Here is a 12,164-nt window from a genome sequence, read left to right on the forward strand (position 1 = left end):
GTCCCAGCGCGGAGGCCCCGCCCCCCGCGCGCCGGCGCGGCGGCGCCTTCAAGGCCCGGCCCGTCCGACGTGGCAGCGCCTGCACCGAGCGCGGCCCGGCCCCGCCACCGCCCCGCCCGCCCCGAGCCAGCCCGGGCCCCGCCATGGGCCACAACGACATTATGAACACCGCCGAGGACTTCGCCGACCAGGTGCGTGCCCGCTCGCCTCCCCCCACTCCGGGCCCGCCCGGCGGCCTTTGTGCGGTGGGGCCACGCTGAGGGGCCCGGCCGAGGCAGGCCGGGATGGCGGCGGGGTCGCTGCCGCCTCTGGGCCGCGCTGCGGCGGGGCGGTGGGGGTATGGAATTATGGAGCCGTGCAGTGGTTTGGGCTGGAAGGGATCCTAAAGATCGTCTCGTTCAGCCCCTGCCATGGGCAGGGACACCTTCCCCTGGCTCAGGCTGCTCCAAGCACGGTCCAGCCTGGCCTTGGGCACTGCCAGCGATCCAGGGGCAGCCACGGCTTCTCTGTGCCACGGCCTCATAGAGGAGAATTCCTTCCCAATACCCAGCCTAAGTTTCCTCTCGTTCGATGTGTACCGGTCTACTTTGCCTTCTCATTGCCTGTTTGTGTTTCCATCTTTCCTGTAAGTTTCCTGTAAGTTGTTTCCGAGGGTACCCCGGGCCCGGCTCCCACCGCCGCGGGCCCAGCGGCCGCCCCTGCCCTCGGACACCGCGTTCTCCTTGGGGACAGCCCTTCTCTGGGAAGGGATTAAATGGAAGGAGAGCAGGAGCCCTCCCGGCCGGTGGAGAGGGCACAGAGAGGTGTGGGGGAGCGGTGTGAGCTGGCAGGGATGGGAGAGTGCCCGGGTTATCCAACCTGACAGGGGTTGTTAGGGACGAATTCCTCCCTGTGAGGGTGGGTACAGGCTGCCAGAGAAGCTGTGGCTGCCCCTGGATCCCTGGAAGAGTTCAAGGCCAGGCTGGACAGGGCTTGGAGCAACCTGGGTTAGTGGAAGGTGTCCCTGCCCACGTCCGAGGTTTGGAACAAAATTTACTTTAGGGTCTTTCCAACCCAAACCATTGTGTGATTTCATGAAATCCTGATGTATTTCTGGAAGCCCACACTGGAAAAGGTTGGTCAGCACCGTGGTGCTGTGCTCAGGATTGGGGCAAAAGGAAAGCGAACAAGCTGATGTTGTCTTGTAAACCTTCTTACGTTTATTTCAGTGGAGGCCCGAGTGATTTCTCTGTTAAATAGAAGTTTGTGATCTCTTACAATGTCTGACAACAGGATTATTTTGAGTGTAAGTAGTTGCTCTGCTGGGGATGGTGTTGCAAAGATCTTCACAGTCATGGTGATTCATCTAATCGACAATGAGAAGCAGCAAGTAATCATATTCAGCAAATTGGCTGGAAAATCTGATTCTGCCTGGTTCTACAACCACTGTGATTTAGTGTGAGTTGTGTGGTGCACGATAACACGTCACAGCTCTGAGGGGGCTGTGCTGCCTCTGTCTTTCACTGATTTCACTGGGAAAACCTGTTCTGCACTTCCTCCCCACCCCCGGATGGAAGAAGGAAAACTCCATTTAGAGTTTTAGATTAAAGCTTTTTGTCATGTGTGGAATATTCAGTTTAAGGAATATCTGGATTACCTTGGTCATTCTCTGTTTACCTTGTCCTCTTGCTCCTTTAGAGAAGAAATAAACCATCGCTGCAGTGTTCACGTTTCTTGCCAAAATTTGCAACGCTTGTCCTGACCTTTTTATAACACCTCTCTATTTATTCCTGTGGGGTTATTTCTAGATGTCCTTAACACCCCTTTTTTCACTCTGCTGAAAGCTCTTTTGTCCAGCTTAAGTTTGCCTCCTCCTGAAGTGAGTTTTAAATGGCACAAACTCACTTGTGCTTGGCCACATCCTGTTTAAAGATGAGGCTTGCCTTAAGCTGCAGAATTTAGAGTTTTGCTCCTCTTACCAGCAGATTGCAAAAGAATTTTTATGGTGTTCTGAGTAATAACTGCTGTGATAATTCTGCCTGGTAGCTCAATCAGAACTTTCAGGGCTGTCTGTGCTGCTAAAGCTCAGTGTCACACCAATGTAGGAGTGACTTGCTAAACACTAACCTTTGGTATATATTGTGAACTTAACACTTGGCATTGCAGGAGCTGTTAGTTCATCTTGGATTAAAAAAAGTACTTGGAATGTTTGGACTGAAATTGTGTTGAAACTCCCCTGGTGGAGGCTGGACAATGGCTGTGCTGGGAGCTGAATGCATTCTCAGTGAAATTCTTGCTTTTTCCACTCTCTGTACTAGTGCTCAACACATAATGAGCCTTAATTTCTGTAGCATAAAACCCCTGTGGGAGAATGTTAGAGTTAATTCCATGGCTTATCAGCAAATCCTGAATGTCTCTTACAAAAGCAAGAATAATCTGTTCCTTAAATTCAAACAGCAGAGCTTAGTTTTTCTCAGATACTGTAATTTCCCTTTGAATTACCAAATTATGCCCTAGATGCCAGGATGCTCAGCAGTGAGTGTCTTTAATCCAGAGGTGAGCTGTGCACTCTCACAGGCAGCTAAGTTGTCAGTGAAAGGGCTTGTCCTACTTCTCCCAAGGCTGCATTCCCCTTTTCTCTCTCACCAGCACTTTTCTCATTGAACTGGGGAGCTGAACTGGCAGGAGAAAAATTTGAGGATTTTTTCCCCCACTTGGTTCAGTTATCTCCATGTTCAGGAGAAGTGAGGCAATACTGGGGGTGAGATTGTGTTAATAGGCTGCTCTGAGCTGGGAAGAATTGCAGTGAGGGAACACTAACAGCAGTGTTACTAACTCAATAATTTACATCCTCAGAAATTAAGCTGATTTTTAGTGATTTTGTTAAAGTATTACTTGGCAACCCCTTCAGTGGAGCCACCAAGTACTGCAAATAGCTATATCTGGGGCCTGCAGAGAGTGTTTAGGATTGTCTCTCCTTTGTAATCCCTTCCTAAGAGGGAGCAGATCTCAGGCAACTTCCCTAGTGTCTGTAATAATCTGTAGGAATAAATCCTTAGGAATGTGGGTGCTTGGCATTTCTGCTGTTCAAAAAAAAAAAAAAAAGATTCCTGAACAAAAAAGCAAGGAGAATATTGAGTCATTGCACAGCAGTGAGAGGGCTGCAGGGACAGCCAGACTGGGGGAGTTTATTTCATTTTCCAAGATAAATGCTGATACATCTTGCCCAGATAATTCTGATATAGAAACACAGAACCATTTGGGTTAGAAGAGACCTTAAAGCCCATCTTGTTCTGCCCCTTGCAATGAATTTTCCACTCTCCCAAGTTGCTCCAAGCCCTGTCCAACCTGGCCTTGGGCACTGCCAGGGATGGGGCAGCCACAGCTTCTGTGGGCACCCTGTGCCAGGGCATCCTCACAAGGAGGAATTTCTCCCTAATTTCCAGCTTACATTTCAGTTTGAACCCTTTATTTCTTGTCCTCAATATCCTATTTTGCAGAAAATGGAAGGGAGAAGAAAACATTTCATTGTTAGTCTGAACTTTGTCAGTTAAATTAAAAAAACTGAATTTGGAAATATTCTCCAAAACTTTGTCATGGCAATGCACTGATTGTTTATCATTATAAGCCAAGTAGCCTGTTCTGGTTAGGCTGAGGAAAAATTTTCCCATGAAGAATGATAGTAAAATGCAATAAATTACTAAAAGTACCATTTTAAAGGTTTCATTAATAAATAGCCTTTTGGAAAAGGGAATTGCTATAAAGCACACTACAGAAGGGAAAAGCATTGAGAAATCTTCCTGCAATTAAGAACCTAATTAATATTGCTGGCAATGCTCTAGTGGGTCAGAGCCCTCTTCCTGCCTTTGGAAATAAATGGGAAAGCTATTCCCAGTTTTTTACAGTATTTGTAGGCACTGGACTAATGAATGTGATGGGTTTTGCTGTCCCTATGATTTTGGCGTGGGATCTCTTTGAGTGAATGTATCCAAGCTGGTAAAAGTGATTTTTTTTCTCTGTGGATTGAGCATCCTTTCCCAGGAATGATCAGTGGTGTCCCAGGACAAAGCAATTCCTTAAAAGTTTCCAAGATTTTTGGGATATGCCTTATCAGAAGCTCCAGACTAATAATGCTGTGCAGCTCAGGAGGGTTTCTCTACAGATGAGCAGTGTGCTGTTCCTCACCACAATCAGAATTTCCCTGATCCATGAATACACAGGAAAAAGCTTTATGCCTGGACAGAACATACCTGCAAAAATTCCCAACTCATGTCCATTTATTGGACTTGAAATACCTGTAATTGTACCATGCTTTATACACTTTTATCAAAACAGAGTGGACTTTCAGCAAATTGGAAACTGTTGGAGGTTGGGTCCAAATGAATCATTTTATTGCCTCTCTTTTGGTCAGGCCTTTATGGCTTTGAAAATTTCAGTCCCCCTTTAGAAAAATGGGGGATTGAGCAGAGCTTTGATTGAGGGATCCCTGGATCTTCTTGTACATCTTTGGTTGTTAAACTAAAAGGAGCATTTAAATCTATATTTGCCTTTCTAATCCCATTAGAGGGGGAAGTGGCAACACAAAGCCCCTCTGGCATATGTCAGTGACTTGGCTGCCAGCACACAACCAGCTCTTCTTCTTTAAAATAGTTTTATTTAGCATTTTCTTGTCTTTTCTCATGATGTTTCATCCCTTTCAAGGAGACAGCACATGTGGGGAGCAGTTGAGCCCAGAGTAGAAAAAGCCCTGTAGTTTTTAATGTTGTGAGTTTATTGCTGCCACCTCCATCAGTGGATTTGGATTTGGGTGTGTTTCAGGTCCCATTTCTTAGTTGCACATATCAAACTGCAATTTTCCCATGTGTGCCACTTTATCTGTGTGAATCTGAAAGGAAGTGGGCTCAGGGTGCAGCTTTTGAGCCTCACAGTGCTGGTGCTGTGCAGGGCCAGGCCCAGGGTGCCTGGTGCTGTTCACTGAGTCCCACTGCTGGAGCTCTCCTGTTTCTTGTCATTTGTTCCATCTTTAATTAAATTATTGGAGTGATTTACACCCAGATCCTCTAATTGTGAGATCACTTGATGCCTATTACATTCTCTTCCTATAGTTGTGCTGTAGTTGTTCTTTTCCTTTCTCTCTGGATCTCCTGGTTCCTTTGGCTTGGCTTTTTGTTCCCACAGGCTGTTTCTGAATTTTATTTGAGTTTGCTGTGTGCAGGGGTTTAATTTGAGTGCAGCTCCAGGAGCTGTGTGTGCTCTGAGGTTGCTTAGCACTGGAGCTGCCATGGGCTGCAGCTTCTCTGACTTGTCTGGAGCCCATTGGATGTGTGCACTCGTGTTCAATAGCCAGTGTTAAATTCCCTCTGTGTGTGCCAAGAGAACAGGTAAATGTTAAATGTCTTCTTGGATCCTTCACCTGTGCTCTTCATGGTTCAAGGGAAGGGGAAAATGAGGTCAACTCCCACTTCAAAACAGCAAAGATGAGGCCTGGAGGAAGATGTTGTCTCTTTGCTGCTTTTTTCAGCCTTTCAGCACTGTTTTTATCCTTTCCTTACAGATCCCCAGCACTTGTCTTCTTTCATTTCTTTCTAGACCAAAGTTTTTGTTCTGTATCTTACAAACGACTTCTGGTTTGTAAGAACTTTACTCTTAGTATTCCTCAGCAAGTTTCCTCGACCTCTCAGTGAAACCCAGGAGGGAGGAAAGCTGTAAACCAACATGTGTGTCTCATTCAGTGAGTGACAAAGATCAGAAATTCTCTTCTGACTCATTCATCCGACTGTTGACATGGCTTAAAAAAAGCCTGAAGTGGCAGCCTTCAGGAGGCAGAGTACAGCTGCACTTAAAATGCTCTTGATTAAGGTGAATTTTGACCCTTAGACTCTGGATACAGGTAGTACAACAGTGCAGTTTGTTCCAATATTAACTATTTAATTGATCATTAAGGATGTTTGCTGATTTTTTTTTTGCTTGTGATAATCTGTAATTGCACAGTGAGCTAGGCTTGTCATTTGCATAGCTTTTAGTATTGACTGATTGATTGCTGCTGGCAGGAATAAACTGTCAGAAGTGGCTTTTGTCTCCTTCCTGCTGGAAGTCTCAATTAAGTAATAACCAGTGCTGCCTGGAAAATGGGTTGGCAATTACACACTTGTCCTTACCCAGAGGCAGTAAGCTTTCCTGTGCACCCCACAGCCCTATAGAACACAACCCTTTAGACTCTGGCAATTTTGTGTTTGTTCCTTTAATTGTTGTAATTACAGAGAAAACTGATCCAGGAGCCTGCAAGATGAAGGGGGCCCAGATACATCTTCCATTCCCAAAAACTGAAGCTCAGCATCTGTTGCATGATGATATCATTTCCTTTTAACCACTGCACTGAACTGTGGCTGTAAACCTCTGTTTCCTTTCTGCAGAGGATGCTCCTTTGAATGGAAGTGAAAACCTGCCCAGAGGACAGACAGTGCAGTTCCATGCAGGGGTTGTGTGGAGCTAAGATCTGCTGCTGCTGAAGTACATGTGCTTTGTTTGCACTGAGCTGTTGGAGGGAGTTTGGCAAATAATTTAGTTCTTTTTTTTTTTAATTTGTACAGAATTTGTCTTCTCTCAACCTGGCTCCCTAAATCTGGGTTGTTCAGGGTGCTGAGTGCCTGAGCACAGGGGTGGGAGCAGGATTGCCCTTTCAGCTCTGGGCTATCTGATAGCTGAGCTGTAACGTGAAACCCTGAGATAGAGAAACTAAAACCAAGGTCAGCCTTCATTAGTGTGAGCTCCATCAAAGCACAGTTCCTGTTACACAGAAATGTGCTGCTGGATTCTGCTTTTTTTCCAACTCCTAGTCCAGTGGAGAATGCCAGCAGGTTTCCCCTGCTGTGTGTGAAGAAGCATTTCATTAAATCCAAGTCCCAGTTTCTCTCTGGATGTCGGTGACCCTGAGTGCATGAGAACTGCTGATGTCAGTGTGCAGAGAGCAGGGCTGTGTTATCCCTGCAGTGTCCCTTCCCCTGCCTTCCCTGCTAATGCCCTGTGTGTCCCTGCAGTTCCTGAGGGTGACCAAGCAGTACCTGCCCCACGTGGCCCGGCTGTGCCTGATCAGCACCTTCCTGGAGGATGGCATCCGCATGTGGTTCCAGTGGAGTGAGCAGAGGGACTACATCGATGGCACGTGGAACTGTGGCTACTTCCTGGCCTCCATCTTTGTCATCCTGAACCTCTTTGGGCAGCTGAGTAAGTGACTCTGGGGCTGGAACTGTAGCTACATCCTGGCCTCCATCTTTGTCATCCTCAACCTCTTTGGGCAGCTAAGTGCCTCTGGGGCTGGAACTGTAGCTACATCCTGGCCTCCCATCTTTGTGATCCTCAACCTCTTTGGGCAGCTGAGTAAGTGCCTCTGGGGCTGTTAATCATGGCAGTGTGGGATTCCTCACTGATTTCCTGATAGCTCGTGACAGCTCAGAAATGATAGTACTACATGGGCTGAGTGAATTGGAAAGAGCTCTGAATTGACTTGCTTCAGCCTTTCCTGGAAGCAGTCATAGAGAGCTTCTTGTGACACGCTGCCTCTGAGTCACAGATGCCAAGAATCCATCAGGTCAATCTGGTTTCAGTTCTGTACATGCATCCATGTAAGCCACACCCAGAGTGCTCCAAATTAAATATTCCTGTTCTTTTAAACAGGGCAATGTTGAGGCTTTCTCAGCCTCCTGTTTTTATGGGCATTCATCTCCAAGGCAAAATCTTACCCTGGGTGCATTTAAGCCTGAGTGAGGTGCTTGTGTCGGAAATTTTTCCAAAACCCAGGAATCAAAATAATCCCAGAAGGAGTGCACTGCTGGGTAGGTTCAGGCTGTCAGAACAGCCTTTCCTTCAGGAGAGAGGAAAAATCCTGCTCTGTTTATATTATGCCCCTGATTTACTGTTCCTGATTGCCAATTTCTTGTCTTGATTTAGATTTTTTGCCCTCACTATTTTTTGTAGAGTCACCTTAATTTAATGCAGTTGCCAGTTAAAGTGACAAAAGCTGTTGGTGCTTTCTGATGGAAGTTTTGAGAAAGGTTTTGGGTTTTATCCTTTTAAGGACAAGGAATAAAAAGCATGATGGCCCTAACAGTTATCTCACAAAAGAAAAAGGAAAATCCAAGTTAGCATTCCTGCAGGAGCTTTTCCAAGTGTAACTGTGTTCAATTTCCCCACCTCAGGTGGCTGTATCCTGGTGCTGAGTAGGAACTTTGTGCAATATGCCTGCTTTGGACTGTTTGGAATTATAGCATTACAGGTAGGAGGCTTAAATCTTCATCCCTTCTAAACTGTACCTTTCAAATCTCTCTTAGCCCCAATACTCCCAAATGTTTAAATATAACTTGCAACCCTGGAATTTTTCTCCAGCCTGGCTTAGTGCCAGTCCTTGATGGCATTGAACTATTTTGCTGCTTCTGTTCTCCTGATGTGCCCAATAATGTAATTGCAATTAGTCAGCTTGGAGACATTCATTCAATACTTGACCTTGACCAATTTAGCAGAAGTAACTGGCAATTTACCTGGATGTCACTTAATGAGCCAGATGTGGAATTTGCAGTTGCTTTGGCCTTTAGCTGTGTTCCTATCACAAAGGATCCTATCTAGTAGCATCCTTCCCCTAAAAACCAGGGAATTTTGGGGGTCCTAAAGCACAAATCAAATTCTGCCTTCCCTTCCCTGTATTACATAGACTCATTACCACACTGATGTAATTACCTTGTTTCCCTCACTGTATTGTATTTATAATCAAATTGTGCTGTTGCTGATACAGACTTGAGATTTACAGAAATTCAGTACTTCAGTGTCATTTATATGGTGTTTTAACCTGTTTTATTCTTTGCCTAGACTATTGCATACAGCATTCTATGGGACCTGAAGTTCTTGATGAGGTATGCCTGCTTCTGGAAGTTTTTATGGAAACAGAATGAAAACTGACAATTGGGGGCAGAGGAAGTGACATTTGTACATAATATTTATTAGAAAGATTTTACAAGTGATCCATTTACATTGAAGAAGAAATGATAGCTCCTGAAAAAATCAGGGTGTTTAAATAGTAGGCAGCAGGCTCAGGAAGGGAAAGACTAATCCTAACCCTCTAGGATCCAAGTGCTTCTGCTGCTAACCTGGCTGAGATCTCAACCAACTGTTTACACTTGATCAGAGTTGCTTTTATTTCCTAAATGGCTAAAATAGCAACTCTGCTTCTGCATGACTGAAGCCATTTTCTGTGAAAACTTCAGCACGTGGTCACTGGAGCGGTTTCTGGGATTTTAAACCTCTTAACACCTTCCCTAAGGAGAAGACAAGATTCTAAACATGAGCTTTCCTGTCAGGCCCTGAGTGATGGCTGGCTGTTGCCTTTGCACCCCTGTGAGGGGAGGCCAGCACAGGAGCTGCACTCTGGGCTTACTACAGCCCTGTCAATGTGTAACTTCCCAGCAGTGCTGCTGCTCTGTTTTCTCAAAGCAACCTCTGAACTACTTTGGCATATATGGCTAAACCTGAGGTACAGAATAACTCAAACACAACGAAATTTGTGTTGTAACAGCCCCTGAAGCAACTGTGCCTGGGTGGTGGGTGCTGGACTTCCCTGGCAGGCTGTGTTCCCACAAATGCTGGCTGTGCTCAGTGCTGCTGGGGCTGGAAAGTCTAACACAGACCAACACATCCCACAGTGCACAGCAAGTCACTCCTCACTCTCACATTATCTCACTGAAATTGTCAGATAAGACTTTGCAGATATAGATCAGTGCAAGCTGTACTAAACTGCTTTTTTTTTTCTTCCTTTTTCCCCATTTGTGTAGGAATCTTGCCCTTGGGGGAGGCTTGCTGCTGCTTCTGGCTGAGTCCCGCTCGGAGGGGAAGAGCATGTTTGCTGGTGTCCCCACCATGAGGGAGAGCTCCCCAAAACAGTACATGCAGCTGGGGGGGCGTGTGCTGCTCGTCCTCATGTTCATGACACTGCTACACTTTGACATGAACTTCTTTTCTGTAAGTATTTCGGTATTAAAGTATGAATTGAGCAACTAGAATGTAGCACCAGTGCCCAGGTGGGCTGCAGGATCTGCTCAATTGAAATCTCTAAGTAAAATTTGTGGTGGTGTTTGCAGGGGTTCCAGGATGAAGGAACATATGAAAATCTTGACTCCATGTTTCAGAAGGCTGATTTATTATTTTATGGTATATATTATATTAAAAGAAAATGGTATATTAAAACTATACTAAAAGAATAGAAAAAAGGATTTCATGAGAAGGCTTGAAAGGAATAGAAAGGAATGAGAATAAAATCTTGTGACTGATCAGAGAGTCTGAGCCAGCTGACTGTGATTGGCCATTAATTAAAAACAACCACATGAGACCAATCCCAGATGCACCTGTTGCATTCCACAGCAGCAGATAATTATTGTTTACATTTTGTTTCTAAGGCCTCTCAGCTTCTCAGGAGAAAGGATCCTAGCAAAAGGATTTTTCTTAAAAGATGTCAGTGACAAAAATTAATACTTCAGAAAATAATATTAGGTTACCTGTGCCATGACAACTGAACTTATCCAAGCTCTGCATCTATTTAAAAACTCTGCTCTGGTGTATCTGTTTTTATTTTATTTTGATTTTTGGTGTAACTATTTAAGAACAGTATGAGTAAATGGCTTTTTTCATGGCTTTTTTCCTTGCAGATTCTGCAGAACATTGTGGGCACAGCCCTGATTATCTTGGTGGCAATTGGCTTCAAGACTAAGCTGGCTGCCTTGACTCTGGTCATCTGGCTCTTTGGCATCAACATCTACTTCAATGCCTTCTGGACCGTCCCAGCCTACAAGCCCATGCACGACTTCCTCAAATACGATTTCTTCCAGACCATGTCTGTCATTGGAGGGCTCCTCCTCGTGGTTGCACTGGGTCCTGGTGGAGTCTCCATGGATGAGAAGAAAAAAGAGTGGTAACAGGAATAGCAACACTTCTTGGGACATACTGTACTAAGTCCAGAACTGATTCTCTATGGATTCAACAAAAACTGCCAGCATTTTACACGTACATGCCCCCTTCCTATAAAAGGCACAGATGTTTTGAATTTGATTTACTGTGGCACCAGTAATACAATAGATAAAATCCTATTTCTTCAAGGAATGTTGCCTAGGCTTATTCTAACTTCCTAGATTTGGAACTAACCCAAGGAAACCTGCATTTTGCTGATGCTTCAGTGAATTGCAGTAAAACAGTTGCTGTCTGGAGTGTCAGCAATGTCTTAAAATTTGCAGAAAGGTGAGCAGATACAGCTGGATCATTCAGTGTGGTGTTGGGTTGTAGCTATAACTAAAAAAGTGGATCCCCTTTCTTGCCCTTATCAAAACTGTCTTGTGCATAAGGAGTTCCATGGCTGGTTATAGCATTGCTTATCAAGGTGGAAAGCAGCATCAAAGAAAATCCAGAAAATAGAAAATCACTGTTATTTTGCTGCTCAGAGGCCTGTAATTCCCTTTTGCTCAGCAGGGAAGGGTCTTTCCTGCTCCTGAACAGAAAGCAAAAAGAAAACCCTGGAAGTAGTTGTACTCCTTTCTGGGTAAGAAAAGGGAGAGGGTTTTCTAACATGTCCCAGTTCTGCCCTTGAGGGGAACAGGGGGAAATCCTGTATTGTTAATCATGAATCCTGTATTGCTAATCAGATTTAAAGGAAGTGGGGGAGATAATCCTGAAGAGACAGAATGTTAGATTCTGTGAAAATTCTGTGCCAAAAGAATTCTTTATTCTACATTCTTTCCCCAAAAGTTGCCCTTCCTGAATTCCCAAGAAGGGAGCCAAGTTGTGCTGCAGGTTCCCTAATACAAGCTCCTTTCTGCTATTAACCAGCTTCCATCCATATATACCCCAAATTCATATTTGAATTGCAGGTTAATGGTGAAAATGTCTTGAGAATTACAGAAACTCCCCTTTTCTGTGCACTCAGTACTTGCCAGATGAGAGCAGTCAATCTCCTGATCTGTAGTCTTTGCTTCTTAGATTCACTTCTGTCAGTCTCTTGGCTGCAAGAGTCCCAGCTGATTGAAGAGCTGGGCTGCTGAGCTCTCCAGGACAGAGAGCTCAGAAATCCTCCTCTGCCACCTCAGAGCACCCTGAGCTGTGCAAGAAGTGTGCAAGTGGCCCCAGTTCCCAACTCTGCAAACGGTTATGGGAGT

The 12,164-nt window shown here is 45.1% G+C and overlaps 1 protein-coding gene across 3 annotated transcripts; it reads left to right on the top strand.

Annotated features, from left to right (window-relative positions):
- The first annotated feature begins 84 nt into the window (after positions 1 to 84).
- Positions 85 to 12,154, top strand: SURF4 (surfeit 4). 3 transcript variants are annotated; one of them, XM_054284082.1, is made up of 6 exons: positions 85 to 191; positions 7,017 to 7,203; positions 8,175 to 8,251; positions 8,839 to 8,882; positions 9,798 to 9,984; positions 10,668 to 12,154. In XM_054284082.1, the coding sequence occupies exons 1-6, from the start codon at positions 144 to 146 to the stop codon at positions 10,932 to 10,934; spliced, it is 810 nt and encodes a 269-aa protein (XP_054140057.1). In that variant the 5' UTR covers positions 85 to 143; the 3' UTR covers positions 10,935 to 12,154. The 3 variants fall into 3 exon arrangements, with proteins under 3 accessions (XP_054140057.1, XP_054140060.1, XP_054140058.1); XM_054284085.1 differs by lacking the exons at positions 85 to 191; positions 7,017 to 7,203 and adding an exon at positions 7,227 to 7,281; XM_054284083.1 differs by lacking the exons at positions 85 to 191; positions 7,017 to 7,203 and adding an exon at positions 7,331 to 7,356.
- The last annotated feature ends 10 nt before the right edge of the window (positions 12,155 to 12,164 follow it).

The sequence above is a fragment of the Melozone crissalis genome, unplaced genomic scaffold, assembly GCF_028551555.1.
Source record: "Melozone crissalis strain CALT ecotype California unplaced genomic scaffold, PUWL_Pcris_2 ptg000041l_1, whole genome shotgun sequence".
Taxonomy (NCBI): domain Eukaryota; kingdom Metazoa; phylum Chordata; class Aves; order Passeriformes; family Passerellidae; genus Melozone; species Melozone crissalis.